This window comes from Candoia aspera, chromosome 1 (genome assembly GCF_035149785.1).
Source record: "Candoia aspera isolate rCanAsp1 chromosome 1, rCanAsp1.hap2, whole genome shotgun sequence".
NCBI classification, from domain to species: Eukaryota; Metazoa; Chordata; class Lepidosauria; order Squamata; family Boidae; genus Candoia; species Candoia aspera.
In genome coordinates, this window is record NC_086153.1 from 256,522,985 (window position 1) to 256,545,192 (window position 22,208).

A 22,208-nucleotide genomic window follows, 5' to 3' on the forward strand; every position below is an offset into this window, starting at 1 on the left:
CCTGTTAACCTTCCATAAGGCTGTGAAGACCTGGTTATGTGCCCGGGCCTGGGGCCCTATGTATGTTAAGGGCCCCGTTTCTTGGCTATATTAACATCTGTGGTGATAGTTTTACTTGGTGACCATATATATATTTATTTTGTACTTTTGTTTTTAATTATTTTAACTGTTGTATGGTTTTATGATTGTAAGCCGCCCAGAGTCACTTGCTGAGATAGGTGGCTATAGAGATTAAATAAACTAATTAAATAAAAACTCCTAAATTTAAGGTGCTTTTTTCAGGCAAAAGTGTACAGTTGGGGGGGGGGGTAATGGTAGTCCAGCTTTCTCCAACTTGGTATCCTCTAGAACTTTGGGAATTGTACATTCCACACATCTGGACAGCATCAGAGGTAAAAGACTGTGCTGCTGAATATAGCCTCTAAAATCCTTCCAGAGGCCTTTCTGTGAATTCCATTCTGCCACTACCTGGTTTCCCTCATTGTAAACAGCCTTCTCAAAGCCAAATATTGAGCACTGTTCAAGGTGGTTTTCAATGCTTTCCATTTCAGCTATATTGCTTGAATTACTTTTTTTTTAATCAGATGCAGTGCTTTACAGAAAAGCAGATCCATGACCTTCAGAAACCAACATGACAATTAACTGGTTGTGCCTTGGGTCCATTTCAAGGGCTCTAGGCATAACCAACTGTCACCAGATCATGGCCATGTTGTTTTCAAATACTGCATTTGCAGGTCACCTGCAAGGCTATCAACTGATCCAAAGAGAAGCTGAATTAAAAAGTACATGAAATAAGGCCTTGCAGTCCTCCTGGAGGAAGTATCCACCGGCACATGCTTCGCAGAATCCTTCTTGACGTCTGAACGGCTGTCTCGTTCAACGAGAACAATTCCAGCAGGCGCGTTTCCTAGCAAGAGGCGTAGAAATCTTGGCTGGGATCCCAGGCGAAAAGGAACTGTCCGCGAGCAGCTGTGCAGGGCAAGGCGCATCCAACAAGAGTCTCCATCTTAGAAGAAACCTTCTCTTTCGACCCTACAGCCCCTCTCGGTTACCGAAGGCAGCCTCCGCCTCTCCTGTCACTTATCGCCTATTGCCCCGCCCATCCATAGCTCCCTTTGACCAATGAGAGGCCGCTTCTTTCCTCCTGTTCGGGACTGCCGAAGCTTGTGGGGTTGGGGGAAGTAATAGGCTCCGAGATTTGTATGTATTTACGAGACTGAGGCTCCTTTTCGACCAATACGAACGAGCAGCACGATCCCTTCATTAGCATACACACCTCGTTGTTTTGCATAGCGCTACAGAAGGCGCCGCGATTTAGACGAACGCAGTCCCCGTATTGTGTGCAACCCTAGAAGGCAAAAGAAAGCAGGCAGGCAGTCCTGGCAAGCGAAGCGGCCGAGCCAAGCAAGAGGTGACGAGCGTGTGTGCTGGAACGGCCGAAGGGTTAACTTCCTAGAAGAACTGCACTACCTACGGCGGCGTTGCAAGAGGAGCTCGAAGACTGTAATGGCAGATTCCAACGGGGCACGTTTTTACCTGCTGGTTTGAGACGACTGGCGACAAACTGCCGCCTTTCCGTGTGGCTGGAAGGAAGGAGAGGCGCTGAAACGTCGGCTCCTCGCGTGGCAGGATTGTGCTGAGAGGAAGGGGAAAGGGACGAAGAGGGCGCTTGCTCTGGCCGAGGGTTCGCGGAGAGGTGGGAAAGGAGGCAGCCAGCCAGCGGCGCGAGACGAAGGACTCGGAGCAGCCCCAGGGCCTGGGCGGGGCGCGCGCACGGAACTTGGCCCCTGTTCCTGAAGGGACCGTCCCTGGACAGGCGGTGGGCGCGAGGGAGCTTTTGGCCGCCGCGGCGACAAGGAAAGCGATGCGCTGCCTGGCTCTTCTCGGTTTCTTTGCCTGGGGCTTCGGCAGCTTGGCTGGGCCCAGCGAAGGAGCTTCCCTTCCTCCATGCCCGGCTTCCTGTAGCTGCGATGGGGATGGTGGAGTTGACTGCTCCGGGAGGGGGCTCACCGCAGTGCCTGAAGGACTCAGCGCCTTCACCCATTTACTGTAAGTAGTGGGGGGGGGGGTGCCGCGCTCGTCTTTACCTTGCCAAACAGGTTGTGTGTGCTTTATAATCTGGCCTAAGCAAGGGAGAGAAAGGCGCCTCTCTTGCTTCTTTCAGCTCCTGGCCTGACTGCAGTGCTTACCTGTGGGGAGAGATCCTTCCCGCCCGGGGGAATCTAAAGCTTTGGAACTGCTCCCATTGCTTTTGGTGGGACTTACTAACGCGTAAAGGTGTCAAGGATCGAGCTATGCCTTGCGGATTCTGGGCTATTCTTACTAACTGGTTCAGTTAGTGAAAGTAAGCCCGTCAGAGACCTGGGAGTAAATATACATGCGTGTTTTTAAGTTCGCGGGGTGAACCGATCTTCGCTTGTTTGAAGTCCCGCCGAACGTAATGGCTGCGTTTAGGAAATCTGTTAATTACTCGGTTAGCAACTTTGTCTTCAAAACGCTTAAAGGAAGGGCAAAGTGTGGTCTTTTTGAAAACTTTTTAGTAGGGGAAGTGGGACATCTGGTCACGATGTTAAAAACTTTGTTTTTAAACATGGTAATTGGCTAACTTTGGATTCATAGACAGGATTGCAGTACATCTTGTGCATGGTGTTTCTCGTAGCCTTCAGTCCTTAAACACCCTTACTTGCACTTCCAAGTAAACATGCCTATGATTTTTTTTTAAATCAGTAGACATATTCTCATTGATTGCCACCTCTCAAGTCTACAATATTCCATTTCTCCAGTTTTGGGCTCTTATAATGAGTGGAGGTGGGGAAGAAAGGGATGACCCCTGTGACATTCCTTGTGGAGAGGTAAAATCTATGCAGAGCTGTATTGTGAGTGAACAGAGCATTGATGGATCCCACCTGCCAGTAGTGCTGTTGCAGGGTTCTTGGAGAGGACTACTCTGAAGAAATGCACTGTATAAAGTGCTGGACCCTGATGGGCCAAGTTCCTGCTACACAGATGTATTCTATGTAATCTTAGATATTATACATTTTTTGTAATTTTGCATACCATCAGATTTTTATAATTTTAGATGTTATCCCATTTATAATTTTAGATACTACTTTATGACATAGACATAGTTGGCTCCTTTAGGATTTCCATCACAGTTCCTAGTCAGGTTGTTTTATAAATGTATTTTAATTTGTCTTAAATTTTATTTACTGTCTCAAGATAGATTTATAATTACTCACAGAGCACTCATGGACACATGCTTGTACTGGTCTAAGATTGTAATAAACTGACTGACTGACTACTTCATAGAGCAAGTTAAAAATAGAGTTTACCTGTTAACTTCTGTATTGGATGAATAACAGCACATTGGCTGACTATACAGATGCATTCCAATCCTCAAAAAGAACTTGCTTCCTTATTGCACAATCATGTGCACACACACAAATTGGTGCCTTCATATTTGTGCAGAAATGCAGGTGTCAAATCACTTGATCCAGGCAATATTACTTGGGCTTAGTTTGAAAGCAAGTTCAGCAAAGCTAAGGCACCAGTACAATTAACCCCAGCTTTTCTGTTTAACAAGGATAAAATACCATAGAAAACAGTATTAGGTGTGTACTGCACCTAGGATTTCAAGGGTGTGGTGTTGCAAGGTGTGTATGTAGTTTGGTGTTAATCATTCTTAGTGCTGAATAGGCAGACCATAAAGGGCTGAAGAATTTCCAAAAAATTGTTTTGCTTTTTGTATTAATAATTAGAGCTTACTTGAGAAGCCATAGTTTCAAGGTCAGGTGTAAAATATTCAGGGACTAATGAAGCAAACAGCGTCCCCCAAAGGGTCAAACATGACTCTGTGCTTGCACAGGGGACCTTTCACAATGAAGCAGAAGTCTTGTTTAGTTTCAAAGATGGATGAAGGATATATTGTAGAAGATTTCAGCTGACAATATTTGAGGCAGGCAGTAAGAAACTATTATTAATTTTCAAATGGATTATGAGCAGTGTGGTGTTGCTTAAAGGCCAAGAAGGTAGAAGAATTAGTATTAACACGAATCAGAGATATGAAGCCTAAGTGGGGTTTGTTAGGAAAACATAAAATCAAGATTAAGAATGTGAGAGGTTAAACTTGCTTGAGATGGCAGTGTGACTCTTAATTGAGAGTGCCATATGTTTTATATTTGGAGAGAAGAGACAGGTGTATGTGTTGAGGAGATCTCTGCTCCCGGTATGGTTATTACAATTTTAATTTTTAATTGGCAATTTATTTGCAATCTCAGGGAATAAAAACATCTCTTTTCAAGCAAATAACCCAACTTAAATAAATAAATAAAATAAATAACTTAAATAAACACCTATATGTATAAGATTAATATATAATTCAAGAAGTGTAAACAATTCCCAAAGCTACAGCAGCAAAAAAATGAAACAGTGGCATATTGAAAAGCAATATTCGTTTGAAATACATAGGTTTTTAAAGAATCTTTTGAATACTGCAGCTGAAAAGGCCCACTATGTCTCTTGGAAGGGAGTGTCTTAAGGAACAGGCCACTGCTCAGCCTGCTTTGTTCCTAGGGCCTATTAATCTTTAGTACCAATCTTAAGGCGGGGACTGATATATATGAGTGCATGTGCAAATCCAGCCTGGATCTGCATCTAATTTTATATAGGATCATGTAATAGCTTCATTCAGATAGGATTTTGGATAGCTGGTACTAAAAAGTTTCTCACAAACCTATTAAGTTTTATGATAAGGGCATATTGCGTGTGCTCTACTTTCTAGTCAGGGTTTAAAATTATAAACCTATAATGAGATCTTATGAGGTGCAGTCACTTTTATTACTAAGGTAACTCTGGCTTTTTAAAAGAATAAAATATTATACGTGCCAGTACAAGCACATGATCTGAATTTTGCAATGAGTGGAATAAACTTGGTAGAACTCTGTGCTTTAAATAGTGATCTTTCTTGTTAGTAACAAGATCATTTTTCTCCAAACTGGTACCATGAGGAGTTTTTGCACTATTGGGTCATCAGCCTGATATGTGTTTTGGGTCCAAATATTCTATGGTCACTACAGTAGGGAAAACTTTACTTTACACTGGGGAAGACTGTAAACCACTACAACAAATTATCGATTTTATAACCATTTTCTGGTTTTTGAAACATAAAATATAGGTAAAATAACTCCATAACGAAATGACACCAATGGATAGGAAGACCAAACATTTCATTAAACAGATTTGGTTGTTAAAAGTTTTTGTAACTTTTATACATGTAATGAAGAAATTTAAATAATTTGTTTTTTTTGTTCTTGTTAGTATGATACATTGGAGGTTTCATGCTGTATATTAATAGTGTTTTTTGTATGACTTGTTTCTGTACATCGCAGCAGTTGTATATGTATTTATGCTACAATGCAGATATTTTAGCAAGGTTATTTATATGCTGGAGGTGCTTTTCCAGCAAACATGTATAGGATTGAGGTATAAGTATAGGAGCTTTGTGGTAGTATGCTTAAACTTACCTTGTCTTGATGTGTTCTGTTCTTGATATAGTGGCTATATAGTTGAGTCAGTCTGAGAATTGAGACCACATTTTTAAAAGAAAAGTATGCAGTTTTTTCCTTAAGTATCAGTTGCTTAAAAAGAATGAAATATTTCTGTTTTTGTACATTCATCATTATTTCTAACAATGAATGTACAAAAACAGAAATATCTCATTCTTTCTCATACAAATGTTGAAAGAAAAGCATTGCTGTTTGTTGTATTTTTTCAATAATCTACTTAACCACAACTGAGATTCTGTAAACTCAATCTGTCAAAACATGGTTTGATGATTGAGAACATATTGTAGATCCTGTTCTCCCCATGACTTATGCTCCCCTGGGTCTTCTATTGATTTTTGTACATAATTGGCAACAGTGGTTGATATTTCCAAACCACAGTTTACAGTGGATTTATAAACCATGATTTGAAAGGAACACTAGGCACAGTTTACTCTTCTAGAAGTTGTGGCAAGTGGTATTTAGAGAAAACCAAGATATGCAAGAGAAAACTAATACGTTGGGGGAAAGTGTAAGAGCTTGCAGAACATTCAAATTTCAAATTAAGGCTTAGCAATTTGATTTCCTCCAGATGTTTTCAACTACAGTTTCCATCAACCCCAACTAGCATGTCCAGTGTTTCTGAAACCCAAATCATCAAGAAAACACATATAATTCTGATGCCAGCACTAGTATATAATCTTATTTTTGTCTAACATGTTTATTAGGCTTTGAATATGCTCTAGTGTATTCTGAAGGAGCAACGAACATCTACAGTGGGAGTATAAATTAGAATATATAATAGGAAGAGTATTGATCAAACTGATACTGTTAAATATAATGTAGTAAGATTTGTGAATAGGTGGAAACTAATGCTGGTATTCCAATGAGTGGAAGCTATAGGGAGAGATTATCCTCAAGTACCAAGTGAAATTCACTCCAGAGGACTAGAGAATTATCTCATACTGCTTTTGCTGCTAGCAATTATGTCTGCGTAAGACCGAAATTGGATTCAATCCATTATCTCATATAGTACAATTTTACTAGCCATTTTCCTCACAGGTATTTATGCTAATCATTTGTATCTCATTGACCTGCTATAATAGCAATAAAGAACTTTCTCTCCTGGTTTATAAAAGATTCCCTGTCTTGCAGGCAAACAACTGTTTCTGAGCCTGATTTATATTATTTTATTTCGTTGAAAGGTCAGGTATTTTAGTATAATAGTTAAGTAACGGTGGAAAAACTAAATAGAAAAGGGAGATCTGCTAGCAAAAAAGTAGCAATAACAGATTTATAGTAGTATAACACATAAAAATTTGACAGGAGGTAGAAAATGATTGATTGATGTCATAACCATTGGTAAAAAATACTGTAGTCAAGAATCTTGTGACATGCATAATTCAAGTGTTTAATTGCTGAATATCTGATTTCATCATAGACGTTGTGATAATTATTTTCATTATTTCATGACAGTTGATGTCTAGTATGATATGCAAACATAGTTCCATATCATGATTTCATTAGATTGATTTGTTCTGCTGAGCGAATCTCTGAAATGATTATCATTTCTAAACCCAGGAAAATCTTACATTCCAGGTGTTTCAGCCTCCTATCTTCCAAGAAACCCTGTCTATTTCATTTAACCAGCATGCAGGTTTACTATTCCAATATGGTGCTTGGTAAATTCATGGTTAAGGTGTTCAGATTGGATTGGGGATCTATGACTTCAATTCCCCCTCAGACGTGGAGGTTCACTAGGTAGCTTTGCACTATTCACTGTTTCTCAGCCCTGCCCTTCTCACAGAGTGAGAAGTGGGGAAAATTTGTGGGGAGATGTTTGATAGTAAATACTAAGTGTTCATGGATATGTATCCTATCATCTCACCACTGGAGATCGTTCTCATTATGGGTGGGTATTTGATCATGGCGTAAAGCACTCAGAAAGGCATGGCAGCTTCCATAGGAAGAAAGAACAATCCATTACAATATTTACCCATCTGATTTTTAAATTCAGATGTCCACTTGTGAAAGGAATGAAAAGAATGGGTTCTTGGAATGTTATAGAAATCTATTGGATTCTGAATGTTTATACAGTAGATACTTAAATTAGACATTCCTGGCTATGATATTACATAGCATAGCTTGGTAAATTCATGGATGGGGTAGTGGAATAAAAAAAAAAACTAAGTTCTAGTAAAGGCTTTGTTTTGCTAAACTTCATACTAGGTTGTAGTAATTTAACATCGTTTTCTTTTAAGAGACCTGTCAAACAAATGGTTCAGCATGATACTTACAGCTCTACAGGATCTCTTGGGTTTATTTATATTGGTTTATGTTCTCTCTCTTTCAGTCTCTCCATCCTATGTATAGTAAAGCCACAATTACTGTGTTCTATTTGGTTTGCTTCTTTCATACCAGTTGCCTTCATTTAGCTTCCCTAAGTCTTAACTCCATAATTTTCTTACAGAAAATTGTATAAGTGCTTATATTTAAGTAGAAACTGGAAATCACTCCTCCCTTTTTTCTTACATAGCAGCAGAAGCAATAAGTCTTTTCCCTCATGGATACTGTATAGAAGAAACAAATTCATTACTGTTCCTAAGATTATTTGCCAAAAAGATCCTGTGCCTAATGTTCAGCCAGAGTCTGTTTAAATATGCTTTGGATTTAAATGTGTGAAATGTTTAATAAATTACTTATCTGCAAAGGGTAGTTGTAATTCCTGTTACAGTACAGTTTGTGCAGACATAAATTTGAGTGTACTGTATTTTAAAACACCAAATTAAGACACAGTGTAATCCTATATGTATCTCATCAGAAATGAGTCTTCTTCAGTAGGAGGTAATTTAAAGTTGGTGGGTGTAGAGCTGCAGCCTTAACAGAGTATCTTTCATTAGAGTTTTTTCTTGTTTCCCATTTAAATGGAGTGTGTACAAATGGATTATTTATATTTCAACACATATCTGTTTACAGTGATAAAACAATGTTGTCCAAGAATAGATGTGAAAGGTCTGCAGATTTTTCTAGTAAGAATAAATGATTGTGTCTCAGCAGGTGGCAGCACTTTGCTGACATTGTCTGGGGATGGAAATTAAGCAGGGTCAGACCTGTTGGTAGTTGGATGGTAGACCTCCAGGGAATACCAGGACTGTAAACTAGTTTGGGAAATTAAAAAAAAATATATATATCTTGGAAGCAGCTAACGCAGGTCAGTTCCACATAGGTACCAAAATACCTACATGGATATCTCCATGAGGTCACTAGAAGTGGAGCTCGTCTTGAAGGAAATTTGACTTAAAGTAATTTTATCCAGGTAGATTTTATTTACTACATATAATAAATATTATGCACACATTCTTAATTTTAAGGAAATTTTAATGTTCTATAGTTAAAGGTATTTTTCAACAACATATAAGGCATTTAAAAATATTCTGTGTATGTACCAAAGGTGATTAAAATAGTTAAGTGGTCCGTTTTTTTAAAACTAGATAAATATTTTATCTGCGAACAAGGACAATATCTAATTTATCAGGGATTTGACACTTTCTATCTGTTCATCTTTAGAGATAAAGTTCTTTCTTATTCTCTGTAGAGTTTTATATAAATTGATTGAATGGTTAAGAAAAATCACTTGGTACTTGGTTTTAAACATATGCCTGGCAGTGTATTATTCTATCAAGCAATCTCTGATTTTTCTGGGAAACAATCTTTTGTAAAATATCAGATAATCTAACTTGGAGCTTCATGATTCTCATGCAAGAGAATTGGAATGGCTTCATAAGCATACAAAAATGTGCTCACATAATTATGAAAGGACATTAGTATTCAAAGAGACAGATTGAAGATGTTGGATTAAAGATAACTGTAACTTGCCAAAGCTATTTGATACCAATATTCACATATTTGAAACTAGGCTGTAAGAAAATACATGCTTCCAGTTTTGCTCTTTGCCTATTTTTGGTCATCCCTGAAGAAGTGTTGATTCTGAGGGTGAAAGTGTCTCTTGCTGAATTCAACAGTATTATTGCTGGTTTCTTGTGTGGTTGAATAGCTCTCTATAAGATCTTGTTATGTCTACTGTTGTATGAGCTGTTGATTAAATACTTTCCTAACTGATGCTTGACATGCTGGTCAGATATTTTTATGTATGGATGTGGAATTTGTCCACAACTTTTTGTACCATTCTGGAGGTGGTTCAGCAGTTTCCTGGAGTAAATCCTCCAAGAACCAGAAGTGAGTTGAAGTGTTCCAGATGATTCGGGCCTGTTTTATGGCAGGGCCACCCCTGAATCACTTTAAACTGCTTCCAGCTCAGAGGATTTATTTCTGGAAAATAGCAGACTGCCCCTGCCCTCCCCCTTCCCCCCAAATAGCATGTTTTCTAGAGATACGGAACATCCAAGGGTGTTCCTGGATTAATCAATTTTGCACATCTTTATTTTTTGATATAAGAAAACTGTGAAGCCTCATTACAATGCAGTGGTACCTTTCTATCTATCCTCCTGTGCTTTACTTACATATCTCTATGTTCCCTTTTTATGCAGATATTCTTAACAAATGGAAGGCTTTAAAATTATTATCAATTATTAAGTAATTATTAAGTAATTAATTATAATAATGACATCAGGCTTGGGTGACAAGCCAGTCGGTTAATTCCTATCGCAACCAGCAGATCAACATTAGGTTGATCCGAAAAAGTAGACCCTGCACCTGCGGGAAAAATGCTAGGAAGAAAAAAAAACACCCAAGATGAAGCTAAGCAGTCAAGAGTAAACTGTTCTGCATTTATAGTCAGACTGAGTTTCATCCAAACATTTGAGGATATTTCCATATTACATTTTTTGTTGTTACTGTATAATCCTACAAAAGCTTATTCAAAATCTGGATGCGGCTGTGGTGCAAGAAGGGGTGGGAATATGTTTATATGCCTTGGAGATGAGTATACAAAGAATTAAACAGTTCCCAGTTCTTTAAACAACAGTTCCTGAAATAAAAGAAAGGAACTAGAGGTGGAGATTTGCCTGTGCTTAACACTTCAAAAATTGTTGAAGCCTACATGTGCCAGTGATACAGTACTGTAGCCTCTAAATCAGTGTTTCTCGATCTCAGCAACTTTAAGATATATGAACTTCAACTCCCAGAATTCCCCAGCTGGGAGGCTGGTTGGAGAATTCTAGGAGTTGAAGTCCATACATCTTAAAGTTGCTGAGACTGAGATATACTCTAAATAGTTAAAAGAAAAATTAGTCAACCAGTGTTGATGATATAATTTAGGTAGATGTCTCCAACATTTATGGAATTACTGAATCTATGATTTTTGTCTGACTGATTTGTCTGACTTTGTCAGACAAAAATCAGTAATTCCATAAATGTTGTTAGACTCATAATATATCATAACATATATTATGTCTAACATAAGTGTATGTTAGACTCTTATCTAACATCTAATTTATTTCATTCTTAACCTTTTACTGTCAGTATGGTGCACAAATTGTGGGAACCCTCTAATACACACCAGAGTTAAATAAAGGGTGCTAGGTGATGCACACACACCCCTCCCCGGAAGATAGGTGTTGGCAGCATAACTACAAAGCTGACATATCAAGGCAAGAGATAGAGCTGAAGTGTGTAAACCCAGAAGGCTTCTGGGAGAAGAGGTTGGAGAGCTTTGGTTTTTATTCTGTGGGCTCAACCATGTTGCTACCTGTACAGAATGAGAGTACTCATGTATTTTAGTTGTTTGTAGTAATAAAAACTAAATCATTCTTTTCATATTCCCTAGGGTTCAATGTGCCAAGTTTGGATTGTGATGTCTATTTTAAGTTGGAGATAAAAACATATGTAAATGTTGTTGGCAGATTGCTAGGAAAGCATTTGGCCCAGGAGAGATCAGAAAAGACACACACCAGGCATTTCTATAAAAATAATTTTATTTACCGAAAACATATTTAAAGGCTGTTTGCTGAGAGGAGAGATTTCTCTCAGCTGCATATTCTCTGCAAGCCTACACAGAAGGGAAACTGAAACTAAAACAAGTTCAGGCAAGTTCTTCCCTTAGGCAATGCAACCATTAACATGTGAAAAGGGGACAATTAAATTCAACCTCTTCACCGGGCCAAAATGATTAGTTATCATAGTAACCTTAATCTGTAGTAGAAAACATATTAACAAATGTTTCAGCCTCATTCATTAATGCATACAGGGTAAAGTGTTTTCTTATTATTACTATTTTATTTATCCTGCTCAAGATGGCTAATAATTAAAATCAGTAGCACATCATATAAAACTCCCTAAAACAAAAAGGATTATACAATGAGAAGCAGGCAGATGCCTAATTATGATAAAATACCAAATAAACTTTATATTCCATGCAGAATAAATGCTTTCCTAAAATATATCAAAGGAGTGTACTGTATTGCAAGATTTTTAAACTGGGTTCCACAGAACTCTTGAGTTCCATGAGAACTTGACAGAGCTTCATGAGAAACTAAGCATCTACCCCCTACCCCCCAAAATTGAGCATAGCCATTTTTTTTATCACTTTGCCTCTTGATCAGGGGTTCCAGCATTATATTTTTTAAACGAATAGGTTCTGTGACCTGAAAAGTTTGAAATCCCTAATTTAGAAAGTATGTTTTATTTTTACATTTTGGATTTTAATTTACTGGGTTCATTATTTTTCTGGAAGTAGTAATACTTTTATTTGTACAGTACTTAGTGCTGATTATGTGTTCAGTCCATATGATCGTTGGCAGTCTACGAGTGGTTGGAAGTGTGTCATAGTGTTAGGCTAAATACCAGTTAGAGGTGTTTTGTGAACCTGCAAACAAAACAGTTTTTTTAAATTATATAGCTAAATAAATATAGTAAAGAATAGAAGCCATGGCATATCCTTCAGTAATGTTTTTATTATCAAAATGTGTGAAACTGCCTATTAGCTGTATCTGATGCAGGTCTTTTAGAGTCATTTAACAGACTTATGAATCATTTCTATGTGGCTTATGTTACTGTTCATTAAGTGTATTAGCGTCTCACTGGCATAATTACGACAAGCTGTGATGATCTGTGGTGTACATGCCACTTTGGAAACACCTTCCATCAATCCTTTAATACACATTTTTATTCTGTTGTAACTGCATTATTCCATTTTAATTATTTTTCTTTTGTGAATTGTTACATGGGAAACAGTATAAACATATACAATAAATAAACATGATAAACTAGGTAGTTCCTGATATAATCCAGCATTGCCATTCTTAGGGTTATTAAAAGTGCATGGTTGTATATTCCATGTTGAAGTTTTATTTGTTGTTATTTAAGAATATTTTAAGAGAATATCCACTCTCATACACATTATCAGCTTTGTAGTGGCACATGGTTCCCATCAGCAAATCAACTGAGAAGACTGCTTATTATGTAGATAATGCTGTGCTATGCATGATCACCAAATAATACCTGGGAGTTGGCAGTGCAGCATGATCTAGTTAATTGCTCATATTGGGTAAATTAATATTACATTCATAGGTGACAATTTTGTATTTAGAGTATCTGAAGGGGAAAAAAGAAGCATTTTGGATAAGATCATCACTTCATACTTAGAATTTAGGATTAGAATCCTGCTATAACTTCAAAGAGTGATATCTAGTAACTGGCTGGATTATCGGGATATGTTTCCTATATCTCTATCTGGTCTCGTCCTTTTAATGTTAACAAGCTTGATTTTTTTTTGAAGGAGCTTGTGCTAATGTTGATCAAACTGTTAATATTTTACAAAGCTAGTGTTATGAAGGAGTTAGGTTTGTACCAAGACCTAATCTGCCTATGTATCAATGTTGAATATTCATGGGAGATGGTGAAATGGGATGTGTGTAGAAATATTTATTTTGTGAATAAATATTGCTGTACTTTAATCTTTATTGAAAGAAATTTGAAGTTAAATTTTAGTGACTGGATTTGCACATCACGGTAAGCTGTAATGCATTTTGAGTTTGGCTTACGATGTTCTGTGTGCCCAGCCACTATGGTTGTAAACAATTGTTTATGGTAAGACTAGGCAACCTGAGGCCCCAGGGTCATATGTGGCACTTATGTCCCTTTTTGGTACTCCTGCCCAAAGCTTCTTGCCAGTCTGATTTTCTAATAATGCCTTAGGATTTTTGAGGGCCCAGAAGCATTCCTGGAAATAAAAATGATGTCTGAGGCATGCTACCATCCTATTTAATTTTCTTTTTAAAATAAAAGAACAAGGAGTCATATACTGGTATTCAGAAGCACTGTATTAGGGACCCAGCGCTTAGTATAGTGTTTAAATCCAGGAATTGTCTTGTAGTTCAAGACTAATTTTGCATGTTACTTCGGTACAGAAGTGTATCCTTGTACAAAAGCATATATCAAGTCATAGGACCTCTTAAAATAATAGGTATACATATGTTTAGTTTGATTTTTTAAAAAATTTTGATAGTAAATTCTGTGAAGATAATGAAGATAAATTCTGTGAAGATAATTATGTCACAGTAAGAATAATTTAGACATATTTATTAGTTTTATATGTCTCTAGGAACTCAAGATCATTGAAAGAAAGTAACTGACTCAAAGTAACCCAATGATCTTTATGACCGAATGGTAGCCTGAACTTCTGGCTTGTTAGTACAGTCTTTCACTTCAAACATTACTTAATTATAATTGAAATAATTAATAAAATATGGAGTCACGACTGGAACACACAGAAACTAGTTTAGCGACCTGTGCTTTTGAGCTTCTTTGGTAATCCATTGCTGAACTAAAGGGGAATTTCAAAAGCAGTTTGTAATATTTTGTGGAGAGTTGACAGTTGAATGGATTTTTTTTTAAAAAAATGTATTGAGTTCACATAAGGTGTTTTTTAGGCAATTACATCACTGCTTTGTGTTGCAATAGAAATGCAGACATCTTTCTGTCATTAATCTCTAAAAACATGGCTTTAGATACTTTTTAAGAAAGGCTTTTTGGATTTTCATTAGCATGATTCCTCAGAATTGTGTTTGCTTGTGTGTTCCTTTTGATTCCTAATTATGAAATACCTCTTTATGAGAGGAGGCAGTGGCATTTATTTCCTGCTTTTATATCTGTGCCATTTTTCTGAACACTGCACTGAAGATAAGATACAGTAAACTTCACAGAATACCCTATATACTCCCTGAAAATAATTTTCAGAAGGTAAATTGTAACCGTATTTTCCAGTCAAAAATACACAAAAATAATTGGACCAGTTACTGTCTTTCAAAAGTTTAGGTTCCTTTCTCTTTTTAAATACAAGTAAAGAGCATGTAATACCTTATTGAAAGAATCCAGTGGGGTTGCTTTGTGTAGGTCTTAATTAACAGCTTTGAAAGTTTAAACAAAAAGAAAATGCTGCAGGTTATTGTTATTCTACCCCGTTGGCTCAGCTATCTGACTATCTGTTGGTTCATTTTGTTCCTTTTGAAACCAAATGACACTTTTGTTCATGGCCAACAGAGGTGAAAGAAGCCAATTATTGGCACTCTTTTCCACAGGGTAGTTGCAGACTGGTTTAACTAAACACGAGTACTGTATGATTTCCCCCCCCCCCCATTGCAACATTGGAACACTATCTGTTTGTCTCTCTCTCTGTCATTGTAGGAATGATGTTTCTCCTCAGCTTACATGCAGTGTAGCATGAATCAAAGTCCTCTTGTCCATGTGGAACTGGTTAAATGGTTCTTTGGATTCTGGCTGAGATTGCCACCCACATTCTTGGCGTCAAATAACAAAGTGACCCTTCTTTTTTTCATAGATCCACTTGGCTAGTTCTACCATTGCCTAGTAGTTGAGGCTCACTGGTAATTTAGAGAGATGCTTTTCAATGATGAGCTGTAACTGCTGCTGTTATGACTGGATTGTCAGTTTGTTTTAAGAGTAGTTAATGCACACTGTTGTTTTAACTTGAAGTATTTTTTTTCCTTAATATTGTTACTGCCCTAAATATTCCTAGGAAAGAGAGGCATACATCTTTGAAACTATTGGAAAAACCATGAGACAACTTAGCTTGAAATGAATCCAGCGAATTCTACTTAGAAAAGTCAATTAAAACATTTATTACAGAAATGCAATGAATCTAAAGCTAATAGGATATTTGATGAGATGTAAAATTTATTGTGCTTACATTTTAATTATTGTTTGGCTTTACTGTACCCTGTGCTACCTTTGCCCATTCATACATAACTTTCAGCCATCACTGCTTCAGACTTCATTCAATACGTTTGTACATATGGATCATAATCTTTTGTGTCTTTTGATGAGACCAACATCTCAAAGACTTGACCCTGGCCATTCATACCCCATATTAGCACCTAACATCTAGTTATTTTTATATAACAGCTGTTGTAAATAGCAACATCTAGTTTTTAAATTATGTGTAGTAAATTAAAAATGATTACTTTGGTATAAGTCTTCCTTGGTATAAGTCAGAACAAGAAGAGATTTCTAAAATATATTTGAACAATTAGGCTAAACATAGATTAAATTTAAATGTATACCTTCTAAAATGTGAAAGTAGACAGGCTGCAGGAGTGTGGGATATACGTGGTATACTGCTCTGGGTGTCACATGTATAGTTCTCTGACCACTGGACAGAGATCATGGATGTGTCCTTGGTACAGGGAGTTCCTGGTGCTCAGGGAATGAGTTTGATCCCTTGAGGCTAAGGCAATTTTACTAGAACAAGTAGCGGGGGGAGAGAGGCAGGTGGAAGTGGGCCCTTGAGGATGTAATAGCAGAGTCCCACTCGCAGCTACTTGATCAAATTTTGGGCGCTTGGCAACTGTCATGTATTTACGACGATTGTAGTGTTCTGGGGTCATATGATCGCCGTTTGCAACCTTCCCAGCTGGCTCTGACAAGCAAAATAAATGAGGAACCATGTGATCCGCTTAATGGCTGTGGCAAAAAAAGGTTGTAAAATTGGGCACAACTCACTTAATGACTGCATCACTTAGCAACAGAAGTTCCAGTCCCAATTGTGATGGTAAGTCAAGGACTACCTGTATTAAAGATAAAATTGCTAAACATTTGGAGACACAGAGCTTGCTCAGGGATACCCAACATGACTTCACTAAGGAAAGGTCCTGTCTAACTAATCTACCAGAGTTTTTTGAGGGTGTTAATAAACATGTGGCTAAAGATAAGCCGGTAGATATCATCTACTTAGATTTTCAAAAAGCCTTTGATAAAGTTCCTCATCAAAGACTTCTCAGTAAGCTCAACTTCCATGGTAAAAGGGCAAGTCCTCTTTTAAGCAACTGATTAAAGAATAGAAAACAAAGAGTAGGAGTAAATAGACTTTTCTCATGATGGAGGGATGTAACTGGCAGACTCCCCCAGGTTCTGTCCTAGGATCAGTGCTTTTTAACATTTTAAAATGATCTGGAATCAGGTGTGACTAGTGGAATAGCCAAGTTTGCTCATGATTGTTCAAAGTGGTAAAATAAATAAGGGATTGCAAATTGCTCCAAAGGGGTCTCTGCACATTAGTGGAATGGGCATTAAAATGGGAGATGTCATTTCATGCGAGCAAGTGTAAAGTGATGCACATTGGTGCCAAAAATCCTAACTACTCATACAAGATAATGGGATCAGAGCTAGCAGTGACTGATGAGGAAAGAGATCTTGGAGTAATGGTAAACAGTTCAGTGAAGGTGTAGAGACAGTGTGTATCTGCTGTAAAAAAGGCCAGCAGCATATTAGGAATAGTAAGACAAGATTTTGAAAATAGAGATGCCAATCTCATAATGCCCTTATATAAATCAGTGGTGCAGCTAGCTCTGGAATATTATGTGCAGTTCTAGTCACTGCACCTCAGAAAGGATATAGTGGATCTAGAGAAGGTTCTAAAGAAAGCAACTAAGATGATCAAGGGTTGGAGCAGTTTCCCTATGAAAAGTTGCTACAGCTGGGGCTTCTTAGTTTAGAAAGGAGGCGAATGAGAGGGAACATGATTGAGGTGGACACAGTTATGCATGGTGTGGATAAAATGGACAAGAGAAACTATTTTCCACTTCCCAAAATACTAGAACCAGAGGTCACCCACTAAAATTGACTCCTGAAAGAACGACAACAGACAAAAGGAAATACTTCTTAACAATTTGTAATTGAACGTTAGAATTTGTTATCACAAGATGTGCTGAATTCTAGCTTGTCTGGCTTCAAAAAAGGGTTGGGCCAATTGATGGAAGACATGGGGATTAATGGCTGTTAGGCTTGATGGCACTATGGCTGCCTCTGAAGGCCATCTGCTGAGAGACTAGTGGGTTTCGCTGTGTAGTTAGTTGGCCACTGTGGGAACAGGCTGTTGGACTAGATGAGCCAAGGGTCCGATCCAGCAAGGCACTGCTTATGATCTTATGTTAAGAGCATAGAAAGATTTGAACTGTTTTTATGTAGTTAGTCAGCTTAAAATTTGCTATTCTGGTTGGCTTAGTTACAACTTAAGCTATGTTTATATTTTCAGTTTTGCTCTGGTTTTATTGCACTTCTTAAATATTAGTTTTCCAAATGTCAGACTTACTCTGACTTGTGAGGCTCATGTTGCTTTCTAAACACTGGGTGTGGATAAAAGAGGACCAAAATAAACTCAGTGAAACAAGGACTTTTAAGATATTTGAGGTTGTTAAAGTGGGCATGGGGAGTAGCTGTTAGGTATCCTGTTTTTTTTTTAGGGAACAAAGGCAATTATGATGTAATCTAGTTTTCCCTTGATAGACTTTTGTTCCCATTTATGTAGAAATAAGTCCCATTGAATTCAACAGCACTTATTATGTATGGGTGGTTTCCTGAAGGGAAGTCAGAGTTTTTGAGGGGGGCAGTTGGGCTGTTCAATTTCTTTAAGAAAAAAGCTCTGCGTATTGGGATATGTAAATGTTCTGGTTTATTTAGAAGTGGGATAAGGGTTAAAGAATATTTATCTGCGTTGCTTTTAGGGTTTGGCTGATCTTTAACGATTTGGATTAAGATTATTAAGGTATAATAAAAAATGCCTCTTTGGATGGTTTTAGCTTTAATATGATTAAGATTATTAAAATTGTTGTATTATCAAGTATAATGGCAGACAATTTATATGTTTTTTAGTTTGATTTTTATTATAGTAGACAGAAATGTATAGAATAGCAGTAAAGTAAAGGTAAAGGTTTCCCTTGACATTAAGTCCAGTCGTGTCCGACTCTAGGGGGTGGTGCTCATCTCCGTTTCAAGCCAAAGAGCCGGCGTTTGTCCGTAGACCCTTCTGTGGTCATGTGGCCGGCATGACTAAACGGAACACTGTTACCTGCCCGCCAAAGCGGTACCTATTAATCTACTCACGTTTGCATGTTTTCGAACTGCTAGGTTGACAGGAGCTGGGACTAGCAACGGGAGCTCACCTCGTCATGCGGATTTGAACCGCCAACCTTCCGATCAGCAGCTCAGCGGTTTAACCCGCGCCACCGCATCCCCTAGAATAGTAGTAGGAAATAAATAAATAAATGTTATCTTGGGTTGTTTAGGAGATTTATATAAATTTTTCTTTTGATATAAGGGGAGGGAGTAATTGTATTTAGTGATTTTTACAATGTGCCAATGGAATGATTTATAGAAATGTGATTTTGGTTTAATATAGAGTAAGGGATTGATTATGGAAATTTTTGTATATCCTTACTGTTAAAAGTCAGAAGTTACCTCTTTTTGTAACTTCGGGGAAACAGATGAATAAACATGAGGATTATTCATGTTAAAGTTATACAATTTTTGTATGTAGACATGACATATTTTTTTAAAGTATGTATACAGAATCTCTCAATATTGGCTTCAGAATTCTCATATAACTTACTGACATGTAGAATTGATAAATGGAAGTTTATATAATTATGAAGCTAGACATATATTTCAAAAGTAAACAAGGCATTGTATTACAATATCCCCACCACAGGATGAGTTCCTAAATGAGAATTCAGGGCTAGGACTGCCTATGATCTTTTTGACAACTGCAGTTGCAATAATTCCAAAGCCTAGGGTGCATTCTTCTCTTTCTTTATTGTTCAGATAGCTAATCTTGGGCATTGTTCATTAGCATCTTCTGGAAGAAAATGTGAGGAAAATTACACAGCTAGAAACACGTTAGAAAATGAAATGTGAATGCAGTCCAAGATCAACATAAGATATCATTTAAGTTATAGAATTTTGCATGCTGTCAAACATAACAAGAATCTGTACAGACTATGAGCGATATAGTTAAAACATTAAATTTATAGCACAAAATTCTGAAATATTTATAGAATTAAAATATATTAGAAACCTATATGGTGTATATGAATAAGTAAGTCTAAAGTATTAAACGTGTTGTAAGGCAATAACTACAGTACATATTATCATTCCAAAGCCTGGGGTGCATTCTTCTCTTTCTTTATTGTTCAGATAACTAAAAAGTACTATTCCATACTATCTAAAGGGAGAATAAGGGTAACAATAGTAAAGCACTATTCTGTATTAATATGTAATAAGGGTACATATAAGACTAAAGAAAACATAATAGACAGCAGTATAACAGTGTAATAAGGGTACATATTGTTGTTGTTTATTCGTTTAGTCGCTTCCGACTCTTCGTGACTTCATGGACCAGCCCACGCCAGAGCTTCCTGTTGGTCGTCAACACCCCCAGCTCCCCCAGGGACGAGTCCGTCACCTCTAGAATATCATCCATCCATCTTGCCCTTGGTCGGCCCCTCTTCCTTTTGCCTTCCACTCTCCCTAGCATCAGCATCTTCTCCAGGGTGTCCTGTCTTCTCATTATGTGGCCAAAGTATTTCAGTTTTGCCTTTAATATCATTCCCTCAAGTGAGCAGTCTGGCTTTATTTCCTGGAGGATGGACTGGTTGGATCTTCTTGCAGTCCAAGGCACTCTCAGAATTTTCCTCCAACACCACAGTTCAAAAGCATCGATCTTCCTTCGCTCAGCCTTCCTTATGGTCCAGCTCTCACAGCCATATGTTACTACAGGGAACACCATTGCTTTAACTATGCGGGCCTTTGTTGTCAGTGTGATATCTCTGCTCTTAACTATTTTATCGAGATTTGTCATTGCTCTTCTCCCAAGGATTAAGCGTCTTCTGATTTCCTGACTGCAGTCAGCATCTGCAGTAATCTTTGCACCTAGGAATACAAAGTCTTTCACTGCTTCTACATTTTCTCCCTCTATTTGCCGGTTATCAATCAAGCTGGTTGCCATAATCTTGGGTTTTTTTGAGGTTTAGCTGCAAGCCAGCTTTTGCACTTTCTTCTTTCACCTTCATCATAAGGCTCCTCAGTTCCTCTTCGCTTTCAGCCATCAAAGTGGTATCATCTGCATATCTGAGATTGTTAATGTTTCTTCCAGAGATTTTAACTCCAGCCTTGGATTCCTCAAGCCCAGCTTGTCGCATGATGTGTTCTGCGTACAAGTTGAATAGGTAGGGTGAGAGTATACAGCCCTGCCGTACTCCTTTCCCAATCTTAAACCAGTCCGTTGTTCCGTGGTCTGTTCTTACTGTTGCTACTTGGTCGTTATACAGATTCTTCAGGAGGCAGACAAGATGACTTGTTATCCCCATACCGCTAAGAACTTGCCACAATTTGTTATGGTCCACACAGTCAAAGGCTTTAGAATAGTCAATAAAACAGAAATAGATGTTTTTCTGAAACTCCCTGGCTTTTTCCATTATCCAGCGGATATTGGCAATTTGGTCTCTAGTTCCTCTGCCTTTTCTAAACCCAGCTCGTACATCTGGCAATTCTCGCTCCATGAATTGCTGAAGTCTACCTTGCAGGATCTTGAGCATTACCTTACTGGCATGTGAAATGAGTGCCACTGTTCGATAGTTTGAACATTCTTTAGTGTTTCCCTTTTTTGGTATGGGGATATAAGTTGATTTTTTCCAATCTGATGGCCATTCTTGTGTTTTCCAAATTTGCTGGCATATAGCATGCATTACCTTGACAGCATCATCTTGCAAGGTTTTGAACAGTTCAGCTGGGATGCCGTCGTCTTCTGCTGCCTTGTTATTAGCAATGCTTCTTAAGGCCCACTCAACCTCAGTCTTCAGGATGTCTGGCTCTAGCTCACTGACCACACCGTCAAAGCTATCCCCGATATTGTTATCCTTCCTATACAGGTCTTCTGTATATTCTTGCCACCTTTTCTTGATCTCTTCTGCTTCTGTTAGGTCCTTGCCATCTTTGTTTTTGATCATACCCATTTTTGCCTGGAATTTACCTCCAATGTTTCTAATTTTCTGGAAGAGGTCTCTTGTCCTTCCTATTCTATTGTCTTCTTCCACTTCCGCGCATTGCTTGTTTAAAAATAATTCCTTATCTCTTCTGGCTAACCTCTGGAATTTTGCATTTAATTGGGCATATCTCCCCCTATCACTGTTGCCTTTTGCTTTCCTTCTTTCTTGGGCTACTTCTAGTGTCTCAGCAGACAGCCATTTTGCCTTCTTGGTTTTCTCTTTCTTTGGGATGTATTTTGTTGCCGCCTCCTGAACAATGCTGCCAACTTCTGTCCATAATTCTTCCGGGACCCTATCTACTAAGTCCAGTCCCTTAAATCGATTCCTCACCTCCACTGCATATTCCTTAGGAATATTAGTGAGCTCATATCTA

At 37.9% G+C, this 22,208-nt stretch overlaps 1 protein-coding gene across 2 annotated transcripts in view; it reads left to right on the forward strand.

Moving 5' to 3' along the window:
• The first annotated feature begins 1,184 nt into the window (after window positions 1–1,184).
• Window positions 1,185–22,208, forward strand: part of LGR4 (leucine rich repeat containing G protein-coupled receptor 4) — a 122,249-nt gene continuing 101,225 nt past the window's right edge. For both annotated transcript variants that reach the window (XM_063289554.1, XM_063289555.1), the window contains exon 1: window positions 1,185–2,049. In XM_063289554.1, coding sequence (XP_063145624.1) covers window positions 1,865–2,049 — 185 coding nt within the window. In that variant the 5' untranslated portion in view covers window positions 1,185–1,864. The remainder of the gene's footprint in view (window positions 2,050–22,208) is intronic.